General features: G+C 43.9%; 2 protein-coding genes across 2 annotated transcripts; both read right to left on the bottom strand.

The window, feature by feature from the left end:
• Positions 1-1,225: 1,225 nt before the first annotated feature.
• Positions 1,226-2,576, bottom strand: ttc32 (tetratricopeptide repeat domain 32). The gene is made up of 3 exons (XM_079572230.1): positions 2,367-2,576; positions 1,850-2,013; positions 1,226-1,621 (listed from the first exon to the last, which is right to left on the bottom strand). Exons 1-3 carry the CDS (start codon positions 2,486-2,488, stop codon positions 1,494-1,496), a joined length of 414 nt encoding a protein of 137 aa, XP_079428356.1. The 5' UTR covers positions 2,489-2,576; the 3' UTR covers positions 1,226-1,493.
• An 8,543-nt stretch (positions 2,577-11,119) lies between these two features.
• Positions 11,120-23,167, bottom strand: LOC306975177 (uncharacterized protein; the record flags this gene model as incomplete). The annotated part of the gene is made up of 6 exons (XM_079572608.1): positions 11,120-11,265; positions 14,134-14,259; positions 17,138-17,713; positions 19,932-20,492; positions 22,830-23,085; positions 23,159-23,167. 6 exons carry the CDS (start codon positions 23,165-23,167, stop codon positions 11,120-11,122), a joined length of 1,674 nt encoding a protein of 557 aa, XP_079428734.1.
• Positions 23,168-23,236: the final 69 nt, after the last annotated feature.

Below are 23,236 nucleotides of genomic sequence, written 5' to 3'. Positions count from 1 at the left end.
AGGCAAAACGTTTTCAATGGACAGCAAATCGGAGCCAGAAACTCCTGGAGCCAGCCGCCATTACCTCACGGTTTCAGAAAGAAGGAGCCACAACATGTGCATGGTTCTGTGTGATATAATCAGCTGCTCTGTTCATTCATGGAGGATGACAATGAGTGATATTTCTCCTGTTGGGACAAAGGCAGATTTGACATGTTTTATATATGTATAAACCGTCTACTGTCCACATAACCACACTCAGTGAGCATTCATCTCCTGTGGTTTGATTCTGTGTGGAGCTTCTGCTCTCTGTGTCTGTGAAAGTGAGCAGTGGTCAGAGGGAGTGATGCCGCACATTGGCAGCCTCACAGTTCTGTTAGTTTACCCCAGGGCAGCTGTGGCTACTACGGCAGTTTTCCACCACTGAGCATGGAGTGACTGTGAAATGATCTCATGTAAAGTGCTTTGTGATCAGATCTGTGAAAGGCACTATACAAATAAAGTCCTTTCCTAGATGGGTCACATACACACATGCAACTGTCTGTTTGTTGGGTCTGGGACAGTCAGAGCTCTGCACCATTACCAATGTGCAGCCTGTGGAATCTTTAGTCCCACCTTTATAGTTATCCCTGAGGGTAACTACGAAGCTGGATTAGAGGGTTCGCGGTACGTTTGGTACCACAAAGCTGGGTACGTTTCTATCAGGGTAGATCTCCATGGAAACATGCCCTTAGCCAAAACCTGCTTCACCTAAACATCTCACAAATCCTCTGACAAACACGGGTTAACAGAACCCACTGATAACTTGCTTTGTAGAACCACTGATCCAGAAGCTCCACCAGCTTCGCAGTATAGCCCTCTCACCTCAGCTCCTTTAGCTTTATTTAGGGAGCTATGACTGTTTTAAAAACTGGAACATTAAGAAAGAGAACAGAAGGATTTTATTACAGATATAATTTTGTAATCCAAAAGTGGCTACGACACTGTTGTCATTCACCTATTGGAAAATCAAATATTCCTAATATGGAAGTATTGTATCAATCCATGACATAGAAGTTTCTGTAAAGTAGAGATGTGCATATAATCAAACCAGTGACATAAATATGTTTCCAAAAATGAATACAAGTTATAATGCTATGTGTCTAAAACAACACATGGTTCATTCTGTCAAAGTCCAGTTTCACATGAAGAAGAACCCACACATCACTAGCTCCTGATAGGAAGCACACAGAGGTTCAGAGGTTCTGATCACAGTGAACGGTGACATACATCCTGTTTTGGCTTGAGGAGCTGTGAAGATCCTTCTCATTTGATGTATTTGGAAATAGCCTGACCCTGTAGGATGCTTCCACGATCCCTTACAGAGCAAACGAGGACGCCACTTCCTGTCGTGCACGAACGACCCAACCCCGCTCAAAGACGGCATCCTTTTCACTCTTTCCCTAAAGAGTGCTTCCACTAGAGGGCCCCCTTCCCCTGATAATCTAAAGCATTTCTTCATTCACATGTGGCGGTCAGTATCCCCGCTCCCTCCGCTGCTGCTGATCCTTCACAGTCTGATGAAGACTCACTTTGGCCTCTTCAAATTCCGGGTTCAGCTTCAGCGTCTGCTCAAAGTCCTTCTTGGCCTCTTCATAAAACCCTGAAACATCACATACAACTGTTAGCATGACATTAAGGGATCTCTTTAATGTCTGGTCTGGTCAGGAAACACTACAGGGTTTTGTTTTACACTTGAATCAAAACATTGCAATTAAAAATGTTTGTTCCTTTACAAAACGTATGCTTAAAGTCAGGTCTGTAAGTTTAAAAAAAGAAAAATATGAACATGTCCTGTTTCTGTGGGCCAAACGTGAGCGCGAGTCCTCACCCAGCCGGTAGTGGATGAGGCCTCTGTTGTAGTACGGCACGGGGAAGTGGGCCTGGGCTCCGATGGCGCAGGTGTAGTCCTCTACGGCCTCAGTGAAGTCCACGCGCAGGTACCGGATCTGCCCGCGGTTATTGAAGGCCGTGGCCAAGTCAGCGGCGTCACAACTGAGAAAAACACAGGTCATTATTTAGGGGAGAGCGGGGAGGGTTGGGTCACAGAAGACATTTCTTATCTTTAATGCCAAGGCTTTCAACTTTTGGCCAATATAATGAGTAGACACCTCTGAATCACGGGGCTTTAATATTAAATAGAAATAGAATTATACCAATTTTAGTTAAAGCAGTAATGACTTGACCCAACCCTCCCTGTGACCAAACTAAGGTGACCCACTTTTGGTTGCTTGGGGGTCTGGATCCGGCCCACGAGCCTCACTTTGCCCACCCCGCTCTCCCCTACATGTGTCACACTCACACACAGGATCTTGACCCTTTAGCTGTTATCGCTGTGGGCAAAGTACCTGCTCCGTGAACAGAGGCAGATGAAGCGGGAGTACAGCTGCTCGGCCATAGGGAAGTTCCTCTGCTTAAACTCTGTGTGCGCGCGCTGCAAAGTCTGGCTGACGTCATCCCCGCCCTCCATCAGTTTACCTTTGTTTACGCTACTTTGTTTAGTTTGTTAGCTGTTAGCTGTTTGTGGGTGTATGAGGAGTCCACTGTCAACAGTCTACTGTAAACACGGAAGTGAAGCTGCGTCACGAGGAGCGCGCTGGCCAATCGGGGCTCCGTGCGTCTAATGGGCGTGGTTTACTGCCTGTTGTCGATACGTCGTTCGTTGATCCATTTATTTATTTATTTTATGATTTTTTTTTAAATTTCATTGTATTGCATTTATTTTCCAAGGCAAGACAACTTTTTTAAAAATTATTATTATTGTAAGTTATAAAACAGTTACAAAAAGAGACAAGAATGACAGAGAAAACACAGCACAAAGAAAAGAGTAAAAGCTGGCTACATTTTTATTACACGTACATCGACATCAGAAATAGTATTTATGTTATTTATTAATGTCCTTTAGTGAACAATAAAATAAACTGTTCTGTAGTTCTGACCATACACACTTTCTACCAGTAGGTGGCAGCAGAATGCAGCCAAAAAACTGGACTGTAGTGAGTTCAATTATAGAACAAACTCCAACAGGATTTCTGAATTTTCGAGCTAAAAACAGATGAGTCCATGAGGGAAACACATCCTCCGCCTCCAGGTCAGGTCCTCGGGCTCAGAGTTTGTGATTGGCTGAAGACACAGTGCTGGGAGGCGGATTTTTGTGCCTTATGGACAGGGTGAACGGTGGGACATTCTGGGTGAGTGCAGGTGAAAAATGACCCCTGTAGAGGTCAGAGGTCAGTGGTGTTTACAGCCGCTGACCCCGGAGATGTGGATCACCGGGCTGCGCATAGAAAACGGCAAAAACACCCAGGCTCTAACTGCAAAAGTGGGTCACACAAATAGGTTTACTATGACTGTTTCAATGAGGTCATGATTCACTGACTATACAACATTTGGAAAGCACTGGGGAACACATTCATAAAGCATTCCTCGTCATTTGTATCTCATGAAAAAGACAGTGACCCTGAATATGTTTAGGACATCCAGCCCAGACTGTAGCCATAACAGCAAATCCAATCCTGTGTCTGTTTGGGGTTCAATGATCAGCGAGCTTTGAACTACACAGTTCTGAAAACAAATGAATGCAAAACAACAATTATATATATATATATATCTTTTTATTAGTGAGTTAGCTATTCATATTTATAAGTCTGTATATTTTACATTACATAATTTATTAAAAGATAAGATAAGATAAGCCTTTTTTAATCTCATAAATTCAGCTCTCAGAAACCCTTAGGGTGTGCGTGTTAGGAAATGTGCAAACAATTCAATAGTAAATAGAGGGATCTTGTATACATGTCATATACTAAGAGTGACAAAAAGCACTGTAAAAAACTCTTAAAAACAAAATTAGAACAGACTGTAAATGTAGAATAAATGTAGAATATCAAAATGTCAGCAACAAATAGAATACAATTGAGTTAAAAAATGTGTTGAAAAGTGTTTTAATTGTCTCATGTTTTTTCTAAACAAACAAGTTTAAACTAAAAGGCTCAGTGTCGCTTTAGATTAAGATGTTCTCATTAAGTATTAATAAGCATTAGTAATCATTTTAGGGTTAGGGTAAGGGTTAAGGTCAGGGCTAGGTTTAGGGTTGGATATGAATATGTGTATTATTAAAGGTCCTATATCATGCAAAATCGACTTTTTGGAGCTTTTAACCATGTTGTTGTGCTATTTCCTTATCAAAAACACCCCCAGAGTGGTTTGTAGCTTCATTCACGCAGTTCTCTGTAATCCTCCTGAATCCTGCTCTCTGAGCAGCTGCTCCGCCCTCTGCTGACGTTTTTTACGTCATAGTGTCAAACAGGAAGAGCACAACTTCTGTAATGTAATCTGTATATATTTCTATGAATGTAATGCCTTACAGCCTGATTTTAATTTATAAACAGCTTTAAAAAAACAAATCCAAAAATAAATATATATATACTGTATATTAAAAAAAAGGAAGCGCTTCCAGGTCAGGTCTGAAAACAAACGCAAAACAAACGCACCCCTGAGCGTCTGAACAGATGTCATGTTTGCACTGAAGGATGTGAAGATGGAGCTCTTTCTAAACTATTCTGGACACACCTGTTCTTTATTCTTACCTAACGATCATGTCTCGGAGAAAAAGAAGCGCGTTTGGCTACGAGAGGTGCAGGACTTTTTTCAACCTTCCTAAAGAAAAGTCCATTCACCATAATTTGGAATTTCTTTGCAGGATTCAGCGACTATCAGCCAAAATAGTGCTTTTCTGTGACCGTCTCTGATGGATGTTCGGTGAATCTTCTCAAAGTGGATTAATTTTTATAACCAACGCGAGTCCCCAATGTGATGGAGAGGCCAGGACAGAGCGGTGGTGAGTCAAAACGTGTTTGCTTGTGTGTTAGCTTGTGTGTTAGCGTGTGTGTTCGCTTGTGTGTAAGTTTGTGTGTTAGCTTGTGTGTTGGCGTGTGTGTTAGCGTGTGTGTTGGCTTGTGTGTTTGCTTGTGTGTTAGCTTGTGTGTTAGCGTGTGTGTTAGCTTGTGTGTTAGCTTGTGTGTTAGCTTGTGTGTTAGCCATTATGAAGCTGTGTTGCAAATGTCAACTCCTTATAACTGTATTGTGAAGTAACTTCACTTATTGCTGTGATATTTATATTTATTTTACTGCTAATAATGCATGGGCAGATCAGCTCGGAGAGAGGGGGCGGAGTTAACTGAATCGAAGCGTCTTGTCTTCGTTTGGATAATAACCCCAGAATATACTTATATTTCTCAGTGCCCCATAGCGGAAGAGGTACAACATATCATATAAATGCCTATACTTTACTTTGGGATGGCTAAAATAGCATGATACAGATCCTTTAATGGCCCATTAGTATGTTAACACATAAAAGTATAATAAGCAGAACATCAGATCATTCCATCAGATTACTATTTCAAAAAACATGTTTATATAAAGAGCATTGATCATTTTGTTTATTAAAGAGAACAAAAGGTTGTGTATTCTGCTGAAACTTCATTATCAAAAGTACTGTATGATAAAACGACTCTAAGAAGTACAATTTCTTCAAAAAGTTACTCAAGTACATGTACTAGAGTATCTGTAACTGAGTACTACCCACCTATGTTCATTAATAACCATTTATCAACTATCTTTATGGAATTTGGAATCGGACGTCGAGGAGACAACGACAGCCCTCAGGTTCAGCGCTGGGTCTGGCCCACGTCTGGCCCACGTCTGGTCCACGTCTGACTGGCTCCACTGTGTTGACTCTGACTGTGGGTAATGTATGGAGCGGAAAGTGTCTGTGTGCTGACAGACCTCACACCTCAGCTCCACTTTACCCAGGTCTACAGAGCCCCAAACAGAGCCGAGCAGGGACACGTTCAAAAACAAGTCCGGCGGGCCAGGGTCAAGTGTGCTGCTCAGAGGCACAACCACAGAGCCTTTGATTTACAGACCAAGTCCAAGTCTTTAAAACCAAGTCACAAGTCCAGCCCATTTAAGAGAAGTGTTTGTATTATTTTCACTCTGAGCATGACCTGTAACTGTAAAAGTCTGATGGTCATAGAGCTTATAGCAGAAGCTCATTTGAAGCACTTGTCCTGAGAAGTTTTAATAAAAGTACAAAACATGTAAAAAAAAAAAATGTATGAGAACACTATGACCTTTACAGACACTGAACTGTATACAAAAGAAGACAGAAACAAGGTGCTACAACTCACTGTGGAGTCTCAAATCTGTCCCTGCTCCATGAAATGTGTGATCATTTCAGATGGGACGTTCCGGAAACCTCCATCCTGGCCCTCAGCCCGGGACCCAGGGGTCAGGGGTCAGGGAGCAGGGGGCCACTTCGGTCTGCAGTGTCAGTGTGAGGAGAGGGTCAATATTAGCCTCTGTCTGAGCAGACCAGCTCTAGCTATCTACTGTATCTATCAGTGTGTTTTCCCACTCTGTCTTCTCTATCCACACCCCCTCACTCCTCCCCTCTCCATTTGACCCCCACCCCTCTCTCTTTTTTTCTCTTCATCTCCTCTCTCATCCTCTCTCCTCCTCCCTCCCTCTCGCCTGCTATCTCTCCCTCCTCTCGCCTTCTCCCTCCCTCCCTCTCCTTCTCTTTCTCTCTCTCTCTCCCACCCTTCCTCCCTCTCTCCTCTCTCCCCCTTCTCTCTCTCTCTCTCTCTCTCCCTCCTCTCTTTCTCTCTCTCTCTCCTTCTCTCACCCACCCTGCCTCCCCCTCTCCCTACCCCCCTCTCCTCTCTCTCTTTCCCTCCCCTCCTCTCTCCTTCTCCCTCCCTCCTCTCTCCTTCTCTCTCTCTTTCTCCCTCCCTCCCTCCCTCTCTCTCCCTCCCTCTCCCCCTCCTCTCCTCTCTCTCCCTTCCTCTCTCCTTCTCCCTCCCTCCCTCCCTCCCTCCCTCCCTCCCTCCCTCCCTCCCTCCCTCCCTCCTCTCCTTCTCTCTCTCCTTCTCTCACCCACCCTGCCTCCCTCTCTCCTCTCTCCCCCTTCTCTCTCTCTCTCTCTCCCTCCTTTCCTTCTCTCTCTCTCTCCTTCTCTCACCCACCCTGCCTTCCTCTCTCCCTACCCCCCTCTCCTCTCTCTCTCTCTCTCCCCTCCTCTCTCCTCCTCCCTCCCTCCTCTCTCCTTCTCTCTCTCTTTCTCCCTCCCTCCCTCTCTCTCCCACCCTCTCCCCCCCTCCTCTCCTCTCTCTCCCTTCCTCTCTCCTTCTCCCTCCCTCCTCTCTCCTTCTCTCTCTCTAACCCTTTTTCTCTTTCTCCCTCCCTCCCTCCCTCTCCCTGTGATGTGATGGTCAGGGGTGGTCAGTGTTTGTTTGGCCCGTCACTGTGTTGTCCAGGTAACCACACACACACAGACAGCTGTCAGCAGATGACTGAGGGCGAGTGGACTATGAGGAGAAAGAGTTCTGTTTTATTGGACTGAACAAACATCATGAACACAAGTGAGCTTAACCTTCACATTAAAGTCCCCAAGGTTGCAGTGTCCTCTGTATTTGACCCATTCACGTCGTTGATATCTGCCCATTTGTTAACCTCCCAATCACTTCACATCAGTCTGTTACTTTGTCTTTTTTTGGTAATATTCACAATAACCATCAAATAAGTTCCCGATATAATTTTGTGCATTTTGCAATGGGAGAAAGTTGAGCAGAATTAAGTTCAAATTATCACATATAGTCCTATAAGTGCTCGGAAAAATGCACTTTTTATGTTGTCTATTAAAGGCCTTTAGACCTGCTTTGCTTTGTCCCGGGTCAGTACTCAGTTACACCTGATTTCGCGTCTTTGGATCCAAAAGACCCTGGTCTAGGGAGTAAACTTTACTATTATCACCCCCTTACATATTCAAACACATGGACATAATGCTGAGATGAACCATGTGTTAGAGGAGCTGTCTGCACCAGGAGCAGCCTCTACTACAGCCTCCAGGCTCTGATGATCTTTGTTTGAGACCGCTGATGTGATGGGACGGTTCTCAGAGCTGTACCTGGGCTGGTAATGACAGCAGGGAGGCATTCTTAAACATAGAGGAGGCCATGAGGACCACCACGGGGACTGAACCTTTCTGAAACTGTGGGAAAAGTCAATACTAACTGAGCAAGAAAACACACACAGGCATTTTACAACATGTTTATTCTCCAAAACACTGCCTTGGTTAAGGGTAAACTGCTCTTACAGAATTGCAAACTGAACCATAGTCTTTAAAGGAGGGTCAGGACAAAGGAATGCACAGAAAATGGCAATTCTCCATCAGTAGAGCTTCAGAATCAGAATCGTTTTATTGGCCATTGTTCAGGTTCACTACTATGAATTTTGTTTCGGTTCAGTCATGCAACATGAAACATAAAACATATAACACATAACTTGGATCGTCCCATCAAACCCGCTAAATATTCTGGGGAAAAGGGTACATACCATAATAATAATAAGCAAATAAAATATAAAAGCATTTGGACACTACAGTGTGTCAGATGTATTTACTCTAAAGCTTTTTTTTTTTAGCTCATAACAGTAGTTCCTTCTCTAATGAATTCATGAAATAAAGAAACAAAAGTGGAAATATCCTCATACATTTATTCTGTTATTGCTATAGTTTAAACTTTTACCACATTTTCTATCTGAGAGTTCTTAAGAGCTGCTGTAACAGGTGAGATCAATAAAGTTGTATCATATCATATAAAAGAGTGAGAAAAGGGGCTGGGCAGGATTTAGATTGTACCTGGAGCGCCCTCAGCAGGCAGTAGTGGGAACGACACATTACAAAATAGGAAAAACAAGCTTTCATATTCAGCTAAAACGACATGCTAACAAATAACTTTCAGCGCAGAATGAATCAGGGGACAATTCCTCCCTTCCGGAAAACGGGCTTGGTCCATGTTGAGTGGAGTTAGAGACAGAGCTACTTGGAACATAAACCTGAAGTATTAACACCAGCATCTTTAACACCACTGCAGCAGAAGCAGAATCATAACCCTCACAGTGACAGACACACGCTGCTTCAGAATTACTGGCGTATTAAGGCACTCCCAGTTTGATTGTATTAATTTGAAAGGCCTAGACGCACCCGGAGCACATGGCTACTTTTTTTGGAGCTTTTAGCCATGCTGTAATGCTATTTCCTTATAAAAACTGTGTTTTTTTTACTTTATTCACGCAGTTCTCTGCAATCCTCCTGAATCCTGCTCTCTGAGCAAACACTCCGCCCTCTCCTGGAAAACCACTGAGTTGTGACATGACACTCTGATGTTTTTTATGTCATAGTGTCAAACAGGAAGAGCCCGACGTCTGTAATGTGATGCCTTACAGGCTGATTTTAATTTTCCTCCAGGTCAGCGCTGCCCCTGCGGCCAAAACAAACACACCCCCTGAGCATCTGAACAGATGTCATGCTTGCACTGAAAGTTGTGAAGAAGGAACTCTTTCTAACCTACTCTGGACACGCCTGTTCTTTTTCCTTAGCTAACGATAATGTCACGGAGGCTACGTTTGGCTATGAGAGGACAGACTTGATTCAACCTTCCAAAGAAGAGGCCACTCGTCAGAAGTTGTTTTTCTCTCCGGGATTCAGCGACTATCAGCGAAAATAGTGTTTTTCTGTGACCGTCTCTTAATGGATGTTTGGTGAATCTTCGCCAGAATCAAAGTGGATTAACTTTTATAACCAACGCAAGTCCCATAATGTAAACACCCGATGGACCAGAGCGGTGAGTCAAACACAACGTGTGTTAGCTTGTGTGCTAGCCATTTATGAAGCTGTGTTGCAGATGTTAACTCCCTATAACTCCATTGTGAAGTAACTTATTGCTGTGATATTTATATTTCTTACTGCTAATAATACATGGGCAGATCTGCTCAGAGAGAGGGGGCGGAGTTAAGCGAATCGAAGCGTCGTGTCTTCCGGGTTTGCAAAATACCCCAAGAAAATACTTATATTTCTCACAAAAATGAGTACAGTACTCCATAGTGGTAGAGGTAAAATATATCATATAAATGCCTGCAGTTTACTTTGGGATGGCTAAAATAGCATGATACAGATCCTTTAATATGTGAGTCTGACTGCTCTGAAGGCGAGATGAAGCAGTGCAGAGGTCAGGCTTTTCTCACAATAATGATGTTTCAGCAGGAGTCTCTTCAGTAGGCGTTATATAAGCTGCTGTGGACATTAGCACTAGCCGCGTTAGCATTAGCGAATGTGTTGCCATTAGCCTATTTATTTATTATTGAATCATGACTGTTCTACAGAGATGATATGGCGTTAAAGCATGGCCCAATATGATGAATTAAGATGCTTTTAGACGCAAATTCTTTCTACAGTTCTGGCTGATTTACACCGGCCGTTGTCACTTGTTTGAGGCTCGTGACTGAACACGTATTTGAGAAATAAGGAATTGCGGGGACTGTTTCGTCAATGAAACAATAAAATGCAAGAAATACAGACGTAAAGCTGTAGAAAAAGAAACAACCACAGTGAGCAGGGTTACTCAAAAACAAAGTATATGTACTTTCACTGAACTTCAGAGTTATTGGATGTAACTGGATATGCACATTCTAAAGCTATAGAAAATAGTCAAAGAAATTGATACAAATTCTTATATACAGCCACTTTGTACATACTGTATGTCAAATATAACATGCCACAGCATCAGAAAAAGGAGTTTTCTACAGCTGTTGACGGCAGAGGTCCGTGGAGAGGCGGGGCGCGGCAGAGGAAGCCCGGTCCGGTGCTTCGTTCCTGGGTAAACAAACGGAGGGGTCAGCGGGTCAGCCAGAGGAGGCCCGTTGTCCCAGGGGTGAGATGGGTCACACTTACCCCGGCGATGGAGCGTCTCTAGCCCCGTCCTGCCAGGCTCTCCAGGGACTCTATCCTCCGCGACACATCGGCGAGTGGCACAGAGGTTAAGGGTCAAAACATGCTAATATGAAGGCAGTAGCATGACCTTTTCAACCTAGCATCTGGTTCAGGAACAGATTGACATGGCACACTAGACATTAGCGCATCGAAACTATGGGAGCCTTGTTGGGACATGTCTGTGAGCACGTCCATAAGCAGAGCACATACACTCCTAGGTTCTGCAATCGAGGCATGATGCAGGTTGACAGGTCCTAAACTCCCCCAAACTCAGATAAGCCATGCAAAGCGGACAGACGTATTTAGTGAGTGGATATTCTTGGTGGTGAGCTGCTGCAGAGCTGCCTGCGTCTGCTTCTGGAAGGCCAGACGAGCCTCACACTTACAGGGGTCCTCGATCACCTGCACCTTCACCTCTGTGGACAAAAAACACACACTTCAGACACATTCTTGACACCCCTCTGAAGAACATACACTTCAACATGTTTTACACCTTTCTTTCAGTCAGGCAGAAGGTCTGTGTAACTGCTGAATCGTTTCTTTAAAGGTGCATCATGTCACTTTTCTGATATCAGTGCGTATTTGACCCGTTGGCAGTACAAATGGTTAGCTTAGTGCCTTTGCTTTCCAGCATGGTGGCTTTTATGACGCTCCAGGATCAGTTGTTTTTAGGGTTTCTGGTAGGTTTTCATCCCAACAACCTCCCTCTCTCTTGTTTGCCTTTTTCTGCTGCACTTGTAGTTTCTGTTCCACATTGTTTTACTGGATGCTTTTGTACATCTGTGCAGTGTTTTTGTGGATTTTTTTTTTACTGCAGAGAGTCCGTGCTAGCCATGAAGGAAACCACATTTACAGAGACAACTGTACAATGACGAATAAATATATTGATGGAACTCATACAGTCCTTCCAGAAAACCTATCTGAAACCCTAAAAGGAGTGTTGTAGAGATGGAAGGCAAAGGCTGGCCAAAAAAACACGTACATCCTAATCATCAGCTTCCTGGGTCAAAAATCTGTCATGTCATGTGATCATTAGTGGTTACATGACATCATCATCAAGTCATGTATGTCTGTCAGAGCCTCTGTCAGAGTCTGATGAAGGGCTAACCCTGAAATGTCACTGCGGATCTGTTATGTTTTTACTGCGTAACGTAAAGGCGCCATGCTAATCACCTGTACAGACGCAGGGTCACGAACAGGTCAAATATACACTGATATCAACCTTTTTCCCCCGAAAAAAGGTTACATGCACCATTAAACTGTAGAAGTTGTATGGTAAAAGGTCACATAGAGAGGTCTTCCACCTATATTAGTCTCAAAGCGCTTCACTGTACATCAAGGAACAACTCACTCTCTCATCCATTCACAAACGGACGCCAACATTAGAGGCAAGATGGACCAAGTGTGACCAAGGACACAACAAGTGTGACCAAGGACACTGCAGGAGTTGGGATTCCAACCGCCAGCCTTCTGTAAACCGCTCGACCACAGATGCAACAATCATGTCATTGTATCGAGACGAGATGCTAGTGCGCTCCTGTTCAGGGCATGTGGACTGTATGCTGCCTTCTTGTGCTCCCATAATTATGGGAAATACCACTTGTCGAGTAGACAATTGCACATGAACATCTCATATTTTCCTCTGGGAAATAAATGTAATGCCCGAGATGAGATAACCTTTGACCCTTTAACACGACAGAGCAGATTTTTCATGTCTTTTAGTTGATTAGAACAATACATTTTAATGTCATCTCTTTTTCCACTTAGAGTCATGTAAAAAATGCGAGATGCAGTAAACGACTTTCTCCACTTTTTAGCTAATGTTAGTCTATGGGAAACGCTTGCTAGTACCCATAAACATGGCAGATCACCATGGTAACAGTGAATTTATAAGTGCTTCACAAATCTTTCTGTGAAGCACTTTGGTCCTCCTGGTGTTGCTGTAAAGTGCTATATAAATAAACTTTGATTGATTGATTCCAAGTGGCACAGGCGGAAAAAGGTGAATACTCTTGTTATCCTCCAGGTCAGCCTGGTTCCACATCTGGATGAGCCCCAGCAGCATCGAAGGGTGGGTCAAACGTAATGAACAAATGTGCCTATGTCACTCCACTTCAGGGTCCAATGGAACTTATTTCCCATTCACTATAATGGGATTTTCCTGATTTTAACCTGCCCCCGTTTTGAACAATGCTATTTTCAAACATCTGATCACACAGAAATATCACATTATTTTTTCATCAGTAAGGCTTTTCTTATATTAATTGTCAAATTATTTTGTTTATACACAATGAAGGCTTATTCTGAATATATAAATATATTTCCTGGAGAAATGGTGACATTGTCTTGTCTAATTGATTTGTCTAATTTGGAGTAAAACAGTTGTTGGTCTTTTATTTCAGCAGGAGATTAAGTTCCTGCGTTTGCTGTTTGTCTATGGAACTCTCACCAGTTTGGACCCAGAAGTAGCTCGATTATCATGTGTGATGTCACACTTCACGTTTCCCATTGCTACAAGCACTAAAGCGCATGAACACAACACACTTGTCATTTACACTTCACAACTGGATAAGCTCATCTTTCCCAGAGCGCATGAAGGCAGCAAAAGACCATGAACCAGGACAAAGGGGCCTACACCTTACTGCAGACCTGGGACTGTCAAGGAGGCTTTCTGTCTGACGAAAGAAAGGAGCTGACACCACTGAAGCCGGTAAACAAGCCTACCTGAGTGAAATTAAAATGCTAAAGCTAAGAGCCACGACCCCTCCTGGAACCGCCACCTTAACGTGGTGGAGGGGTTTGAGCGCCTGAATGATCCTGGGAGCTCTGTTGTCAGGGTCTGCCATGGCAAACAGGTCTTAGGTGACGGGTCAGACAAAGAGCGGTTCAGAAGCCCCTCATGAGAGACCAACAGGCCCGGTTAGAACCATGAGGCCGTCCTTCCGTGGACCCACCACCTGCAGGAGGAGCCATAAGGGGCTGGTGCAATGTGATTTGGGCAGCTCCAACAGCTGCCCCCACGACCCGACAACGGACAAGTAGAAGAAAATGGATGGATGGATGGATGGAGGGAGGGAGGGATGGATAGATAAAGAGCCACGAAAAGCAAGACATCCACATCTGTATTATTGCACTATAGTTGTCCAACAAGTTCTTCTCTTCGAAGTAACAAAGAGCACGTTGGTTGTGAGGCAGTGAATCAGAGCCAAGTGAAGCTAAGCGCTAACTGCAGCCTTCTGAAGCGTTAGCATTAGCTTAGCAGGTGGTTGGCGACCGGTCCTTACGTTTGAGCAAGCACGTTTTCTTGTCTGCGTTGAGGATATAGCCCGCGCGGCACTTGCAGTAATACGAGGCGTTGCTGTTGACGCAAATGTGCTGGCAGTCGTGTCCCATGGCGCAGGGGTCCACACCTGCAATACAGCGGACACAGCAGCAGCTAGCACACCCACGCTGGCTAACCCAGAGCCAGGCTGGCTACAAGCTACAGGAAGCGTGCACAGGTGGTCAAAGAAAGAGAACTTGTCACATGAAATGGGAGAGTTTGGGGATTCTTCCCTTTGTGATGTAATACATTGTATTTATTCGGGCTCGTGGCTAGTTAAACTGCAGATTGTCAAATGGTCCCTGAGCTAATGCTGTGATCCAGTTTTCCTCAAAGGTCTTAATCGTTTTGGATTTTTGAGTAGTATTATCAAATCATAAGTGTGTTCCATTTGAAATGTACCAGTGTAAAAAAATATAAGTGGATAAGTGGATTGCAGCATAAATTCAATACGTTTGTTAAGAGTGACGTCACACCATAGATATAATATAATAAAGATGAGTGGGTCCCATTCAGCCTCATTCATTGTAAAGGTTCCAGAGTCGTGTGTGAAACTTAATGGCCGCTCTATCTCCTCCTGCGAAGCCTGTTCCTTAAAAGGGCAAAAGGCGGGAAGCCCTCACGGGGTGGGCGGAGCCTCCACAGAGCTCCAGAACTTGATTGACAGGCTAGTCAATGCACTGAAAATGCTTCCAATTTTCGGACTTTTAAACAAAAAACAGCACAGTTAAAAACATTTTAAAAACATAGCTATTTTTAGAAAAACTGGAGCCAGGCTTTTAAGCCCTTCTTGGGACGTTTTAAGTCCTATTAGAATCAATGCTCCCAAGTGTCTGTTGGAGTCGCTCCTGGTGGGGGCGGGTGGTATTACAGCAACGTCAGCTCCCCTCCATTAGGACCATAGAGAAGCATACTCCTCGCCCCTTGCGTCACACTCAATAATAAGCTACTTCAGGGTCCAAACTTTTGAGAGTTCCATAGACATACAGCAGAAAACACAACTTTATCTGAATCTCCTGCTAACAGCAGATAAAAGGCAAAATTATATTCTTATACTCAAAATAATTTTTATATGGAAAAATAATTTGATAATTAATGTTAGTGAAGACATACAAAAGAAACTCCAGAGTAAGTGTGATATTTGTGTGATCAGATGTTTAGAAAGAGCCTGTAGTCGGCTCTACAGCAGGTTACAATCAGATCAATCCCATTATAGTGAATAGGACTAAAGTTGGACCCGGAAGTAGAGTGATGACATCATCACTCAACAAACGTATAGAATTCTAGATTGAATGTCATCATTTGAACATTACATGTTTGTTGCAAAGTTTAGAGGTTTACCAAATTATTCTAAAGAAGTAATATGAGCCACGGAACCTGTGTTAATTTTTAGGTTTTATGTGAACCATGTGCCACAAATCAGCAGTTTTGACAACACAATACCGAGCTCTACAATCACTTTTTGTCATTTTCAATATGGTCTTCACCACATCTCAGCCAAGGTGCCCTGCATGTTGGACAACACAGGCCTATACAGGTGAAACAATTTCTCACGTCACACAACAAGGAGAATGAATGGAAATTAGTAGGCTTTAAGGATATGCAAAACATTATTCACTCTGATTAATTATTCATCATTCATCATATAATAATATGATAATGAGAAAAGAAAGCATTGGAACATAAAATAAATACAAAAATGCAATGCAAGACACACATAGCCCTGTAGTCATACAGACGTCAGTATATACGAATAAATAATTAATAATAAAGGAGTAAATATAGGAGAGAAGTAAATGTTTTTTAAAAATATAAACGCAACACTTTTCTTTTTGCCCTCATTGAATACAAAGATAAAAAGAGTATCTATAAACAGACTGTCTAAATCTTGGTTAGTGAGCACTTCTCTATCCCCTCACAGCCATGGCATAACAAGATGCTGATTAGACCTCATAAGTACCTTGTCTACAATAAAAGGATACTCTGAAATTTTGCACACAGCACAGTGCCACAGTGGCACAGGTTTGGAGGGATGGCTGTGGGTTGTGTCCGTGCATCACATGTGAGCGGGATGAGTCTCAGACAAAGACAAAGAGAAATGGGTCTACTGTGTGTAAAGAAAATGTTATATCTATGTTATATATCTTTGAGTTCAGCTTATGAAAAATGGGAGAAAAGTGTTGCATTTATATTTTTATTCAGAGTATCATCAGCCTGAGGGCTAGATACAAACGACGGGTGATTTCTGATTGGACTTTCCATTTAACTTTAATTTTTGTTCGCCATTTAGCTTGAAGTCAAAAACAGTGTTATAAAAACTGAGCTGAATTTTCTTCTTTTTTTTTTTTTTTACACATTTCCAGTGACTGTCCATCAGTAACTATCCACAAAGAAATGTTCAAATATTTATTTGTGTGAGACACTGTCAATCCCTCATAGGAATAAACAGATGTGGTTCCTGTGCATACAGCCCATATTACAGGAGGGCACTGTACAATGTTACAAAGTCTCCACAGTGATTGTAAGTACATTTCCTGGTGGATTCTGACAAAGTTTAGGGTCAGGAAACCTCCAAACTTCACAGTGTTTTTTCAGGGAGGCGGAAGCCGTATTCACACATCTGCAGTCCATGTGCCAGTCCCACTGAGTACAATGGACACAGTGATGAGGCGAGTGCAGGCAGCAGGTTTACATGAAGAACTCACAACTAGAATGTCTGACTAGATTTTTGTTGTTGTGCAAAAATCCCAAACAAGGTAAATATGTTTGGTCTCTTGTGTTTTGCACTGAATGTAACAGTGGGCGATGGCACATAAATTCATCGCCAATCCAGCCCTGAAGAAGCCCTGAATCAAGTAAATTCACAATTTCTGATTATTTTCTCTTACAATACAACCCTGATTGATATTTCTTCCACGTAAACCCGCTGCTTGTTAGTGAAGCTGCTCTTGAGCACTTTTTCCTACCACACAGCGTCTCTCTGAACTTGGAGGTGACCTTCTCGATGACTCCGTACGTCTCCACATAGAAGACGTGCTCCTCCAGCGGGATACTGGCCATCTGCTTGAGGGAGTTCATGTCTGCACGGTCCACCCCCACGGCGTAGATCTCTATCCCGGAGCCTCGTGCCGCCGCCGACACCTCCTCCACGTTATCCTGGGGCCGTCCGTCCGTCACAATTATGGCCACCTTGGAGATCTTCCCGGCTTTGGGTCTGGCTCCCGACTCTTCTGTGAAGGCTTCGGTCATAGCGGACTTGATGGCCAGTCCCGTCATGGTGCCGGCGGCCAGCGGGTCGATGCGGGAGATGGCTTTCTTCAGGTCGAGCTTGTTGAAGTGGTCTTTGAGCAGGAACTCGATCTTGACCGTGCTGGCGTAGTTGACCACAGCGACGCGTGTGCCCTCCGCACCCACGTCCAGGGTGTCCACCATGTCGGCCAAGAAGATCTTCACCTTCTCGAACTCGCCGGGCCGAACGCTGCGGGAGCTGTCGATGATGAAGACCAGGTCCAGAGGGCGGCTCCGGCACTCGGAGTCTGTCTCTGTGAGGGTCAGGCCAGAGACTAGTTCAGACTGGTTGAAATTTGGTTCAGACTAGTTCAGACTACTTGAATTTGGTCCAGACTGGTTGAAATTTGGTTCAGACTGATTGAAATTTGGTTCAGACTGATTATAATTTGGTTCAGACTAGTTCAGACTTGTTGAAATTTGGTTTAGACCAGTTCTCACTGGCTGAATTTTGGTTCACACTAGTTCAAACAGGTTGAAAGTCGGTTCAAACTAGTTCAGACTGGTTCAAACTAGTTCAGACTAGCTCAGCCTGCTTCAAACTAGTTCAGACTGGTTCAAACTAGTTCAGACTAGCTCAGCCTGCTTCAAACTAGTTCAGACTGGTTCAAACTAGTTCAGCCTGGTTCAAACTAGTTCATACTAGATCAGCCTGGTTCAAACTAGTTCAAACTAGTTCTGCCTGGTTCAAACTAGTTAATACTAGATCAGACTGGTTCAAATGTGGTTCAGACCTGTTAAGACTGGTTCAAACTGGTTCAGCCTGGTTCAAACTGGTTCATACTAGATCGCACTGGTTCAAAGTTGGTTCAGACTTGTTCAGGCTGTTTCAAACTAGTTCAGACTAGTTCAGACGGGTTGAAAGTTGGTTCAGACTAGTTTAGACTAGTTCAAACTAGTTCATACTAGATCAGACTGATTGAAAGTTGGTTCAGACTTGTTTAAACTAGTTCAGACTCAGTCAGACAAGTTGACTGGTTAAAAGTTGGTTCGGACTGGTTCATAAACAGTCAAGAGTGATTCTGAATGTATACAATGTAATAATGTTTAAAAGTACATTACAATGTACTGTACTTTAGCTCGGTCTGAGTCAAAATACTTTTGAAGTACTTAGACCTCAGTTCTGCTTTAACATTTTACAGCTCAATTGCACTGATAACATACGTATAGTCTGAGGGTCAGTTTCAGATGCACAGGCCCAGTCTTGACCAACATGGTCGCTGGGTTAGAACCTCTCAGTGGACAGCACCGCAGAGCCATGTTGGACACTCATTTTTCTTCTCAAATGAAAGGGTAAACACAAACAGGACACAGAGACAAAGACAGTGGACAAATGACAATCCAAATATCTTCACAAGCTCAAATCATTTGCATTCAGAATACTCATCTTGATTTAAAGCAGTTTTATCAAACCAAGTAATCAAACCGATATCCAAGTACATTCATTGTTATTGAAATTCCTACAAGATTTCAAAGTGGGCGGTTATCATTCACATACATACACATATCATTCATATCATTAATATTGAAATGATCGCAGTTTTGAAAATGGAAATAATGATGCACTAAATGTGTTCAAGCCACACCGTAGCAGTCAAAGAAACGTAAAGAAACCTATCTCCATGGAGACAGGAGGAGAAGCGAGGGTTAGGCCATTTTCACCAAAAAAAAAAGATCATATTTCAGTGTATTTATTGAGTGAAAGGTTACGTAGTGTGGCTTTAACAAATCAAATGATACGAAACAAATAAGTAAATATATTCTGGATGCAATAATTTAACTAATGAAGATATTGAAGATAGGTTTTAGAGGCTCGAGAGCAGGGGTGTCGAACTCATTTTGGGTGGTGGGTCGAAATGCAGATACCACGGCAGGTCGTGAGCCTCGCATAATGGTAACAGGTAAATACTTTTTTTTCCCTTTACAAGCCTGTTTCACAGGTTTCTGCTACATTGTAGTCATTATTCATTCACTCCACACTTGGTGGTAAGCACCAACTGTAGCCACAGCCACCCTGGGGCAGACTGACCATTTACCACTTGGCTATAATGTGTTGTTTATTTCTTATTATGTCAGTGCCCTCTGCTAGACACAAGTGGAATTCTTTCCTTTTTTTATTTAAGCTGCCCCTAGTGGCTGGAGTGAGCACTCTGGGCATGCATAACATACTTTTTTTTTTACATACTGAGGAATGTGTGCTCTATATGTCACATGACGGATTGAAACATCTCACGGGCCGCATCTGGTCCGTGGGCCTTGTGTTAAACACATGGGCCCTAGAGCTAAAAAATAATAATAATATAACACAATAATGTGGATTACATATATTACATTCGCAGATATGCCTTCTTTAACCTGCACCATCTCAGGTGAACATTACAGGAGGATGGGAGGGCATCTGGCACACAGGGGTATCAGCTAATGTAAACGTATGTAGCACTGGGACAAACCTGACTGTAATGCATGTTCTACCTGTCTCCACTGGACTGATGGTGGTGTTGAGCCCGCTTTGGGTACTGACCGGTAGAGTCACCGCCGCAGTGGTCAGCGGGAGCGTGGTGCTGGGCGGCGCCGGCGTGGTGGTGGGGGCCGCAGTGGTTGTTGTCGCGGGGGTTGTGGTTGTAGGGGCTGGTGTGGTAGTCGTAGTGGTTGGTGGAGTCGTGGTTGTAGCCAATGGGGTGGTCGGGGGCGGGGTGGGCGGGGCAGTAGGAGGAGGTCTGACCACAGGTGGGGGCGGGGCAGTGGGGGCTGCTTTAGTCGGACAGGGGCCTTTGGTCTTGGGATAGACGGGGCCTTTGAACACATGTGGGTGGGGCGGGGCATGGTGGTGATGATGGTGGGAGACAGGAGGGCCTTTGAACAGGGGATAGGAGTGATGCCCCTGCTGGTTGAAGGGGGGCACTGCGGCGATGATGGGAGGCCTGTGGTACGGGGCGGGTGGGTACAGGTACACAGGCGCAGGTATCCCCGGAGGAGGAGGAGGCTGGTAGTGGTACGCATACCCCCCTCTATACGTGAAATCACTCCTGGGCACTAGAGGGCACCAGAGAGGAGAGCGGTAGAACAACATTAGTGGGTTAAACAGGACAGCTACAGAAGAAGACACTCACGTACATTAAAGCAACATGATCTCCCTAAGCATCCGATCTTTGTGTGCGGGCGACGGCAGCAGCAAGGGCTCATGTTCCACAATCTGATAAGGCCATAACCTCTCTGAATAATAATCAATGGACATTACTCAAAGCTGCCTTACAGTTTACTGGTGGTCAGCGATACATGTCGGCCCAGGCGGACTCCCACTGAGTCACAAGAAAGAAAACTCACAAATGTTGCATCTCAATATAGTTTATCAGTGATTGCTCCAATATTCTACATATATTGCCCCCTCACTGCTTGTTTTCACTCTGACCAGGCACGGTTCTCCCTGTTCCAAAGCTCTTAAACAGAACTACAACAAGTTCCTACGGTGCAAAAACACCGTCTCCACCTGAGAAAGGCTTTATCGAATTGTAGAACATGAATATTTGCCCACTGAGACACGGATCGTAATGCTTTTTCAGAGGAACTGAGTCGGAGTCAAGCAGCTGAGAATACATTAAACTTTCTAACGCTCATCCTGACTCTATGTCGCCTGTAGCCGAGCTGTTCGTCAGCCTGAGCCTCTGGATGGTGCCGGGCGGACATAAACGGTGTCCTGGACTGTCTCTGTCCTGAGTTCAGATACCACTGAGTTCATACTCAGTAACGGACACTGCATTCTGTCTCTTCTGTGTGTAATAAACAGGCTGCACACACTGAGACAGCGATTAGTAAAAGCCGTGTTTGAGCCGAGCTCAGGTCAAACAGCCGGTCGTCCATGCAGGCGTTTTCAGAAAGAGCATTGATGCTGGATCCAACATCAAAACAACAGGAAATAAGATAAACTGTCGGCCATTACTGAATGACTTCTTACTTTGATTACGATTTCACCTCTGACCTGTGGCCTGGAAACCAGTGATCACCAAACATTAAACCTCCATCTAACCCTTAACACGTCCATCTTTACTTTAAACCAGTTTGTTTCCACCTTTGGTTATAAACAAACAAGCTCCAGTTACTTAGATATTACACATATATAAATAATAATAAGGCAGAAAATAAATTGAAATGAATGTTCCATTGTAATAATATTACATATTAAGTTATTGCAGCTTTGGGCCGTCGACAGGAGGTAGATCTCTCTTTTCTCCCACTGGGCTTTTGAGTTTATCGGACAACTATCCTGACTGCTCATCTGGACCTTACATTTGACTGTCCTGACTGGTTTCCAGACTGTTGGTAAGTCAGTAATATGTGTGCGGCTGTGAGGCCACTGTTGCTGGATACAAAAACAAATCCGATATGGTTGAACCAACCAACATAAGTGTAAACTTGGCTTCCCGATGAACGGTAGTGAGGTTTAGAATTTTTCAGTTTTCATATGGATCAATTCCCATTTTATTTTCACAAGATAAATATTTAAAAAATGATAGATACAAAGCCCCTAAAGTTCCTTGACAGGAGAGAAAGAGGGAACAAAACACTGTAAATCCTGTGCGTACAAGATAATTCAGATTTTTTTTTTTTAAAGTAGGTTTTTAGAGATTTTTTTAAAGAATGTATTGTACATAGCCTACTACAAACGTTATTTGTGTAGAAAGGCATGGCACACCTGGATGTTTATGAATGTAGGGAAAGTGGCTTTAGAGCAAAAAAGGAAGATGTCGGAATGATATTGAATTGGATCAAGTGCGTTGGTTTGCTGCACCAACTCCAGCGTAAGTATCAACAACTCTTGGGTCACTGCTAGTTTTGTAATGCACACTCCAAGGTTTTAGGTTTTGGAATTGATGTGCCAGATGTGGTGAGGTCCCTTACTGTCTCCTACAAAGCCAATATTACATGATATCTTCCTTCTTTGCTTTAAGGCCACTTTCCCAACATTTAGTAAACACCCACCTGTAGTGTGTTGTCCTTCAAAATGTTTAGAAAACGTTTCCTGCTGATCAGAATGCCACATCAGAACATCAGTGTAGGACATTAGTTCCAATGCACTAGGTTCAGCCATGGAATGCTCGTGTTCTGACGGGATGTTGTGTTGTTCACCAAAAGAGAAATTAAAAAAACAAATTGTCCACACCCACTGACGCTCTTGAAAAAGTACACACACGATACATGTATTTCTCTCCTCAGGGAACTTTAGGGGCTCCGTAAAAAACGGCCTGTTTGAGGGGTTGTTTGTTGTTAAAAACCTGTTCACTCAACAAGCTCTAAAACTACTCATCTGTAAATATCCCACTCATGAGTTCAGATCCTAAACGGCGCAGACTGACCCTGCGGGGTGATACTCACTGGCCAGGTTGAGGGTCCGCAGCGGGGGCTTTCCGTTGTGGCGGCTCTGTGCGTAGGTCTGCGCGGCGATGGCGTGCGCGTCCAGTGCGCCCATGTGTGTGTGCGTGTACGTAGCCAGGACGTCCCAGAGCAGCAGGCACGCGCTGTACACGAGGCTGACGAGTACACGCTTCATGGTCAGGCTTTGGCTTGAGGAGCTGCTGTAGTCCCGGATGGTCCTGGTCTCAGTCTGGTCTGAGCCTGTGTCCTGCACCACCTAAGAGGCGCGCGGAGTGCGCACGTCAGAGGTGGGACTTGGAGAGTCCAATGGTTGGCCTATTGCACTTCACCCTGACCATGGTCTACAACAGACTCACTGTCAGTCAGTCTGTCTTCATTATCATCACTCACGCTGCACGAAAGCAGAA

The sequence above is a fragment of the Gobius niger genome, assembly GCF_951799975.1.
Source record: "Gobius niger genome assembly, chromosome: 15".
Classification (NCBI taxonomy): domain Eukaryota; kingdom Metazoa; phylum Chordata; class Actinopteri; order Gobiiformes; family Gobiidae; genus Gobius; species Gobius niger.
This window is presented reverse-complemented; position numbering and strand designations above follow the sequence as displayed.

Excerpts from the sequence above, each read along its gene's own strand:
- ttc32 (XM_079572230.1), bottom strand. The coding sequence starts at position 2,488 with ATGGAGGGCGGGGATGACGTCAGCCAGACTTTGCAGCGCGCGCACACA. Across the intron at positions 2,014-2,366 it reads TGCCTCTGTTCACGGAGCAG|TTGTGACGCCGCTGACTTGG; the intron begins GTACTTTGCCCA and ends TGTTTTTCTCAG. Across the intron at positions 1,622-1,849 it reads CCTCATCCACTACCGGCTGG|GGTTTTATGAAGAGGCCAAG; the intron begins GTGAGGACTCGC and ends GTGATGTTTCAG.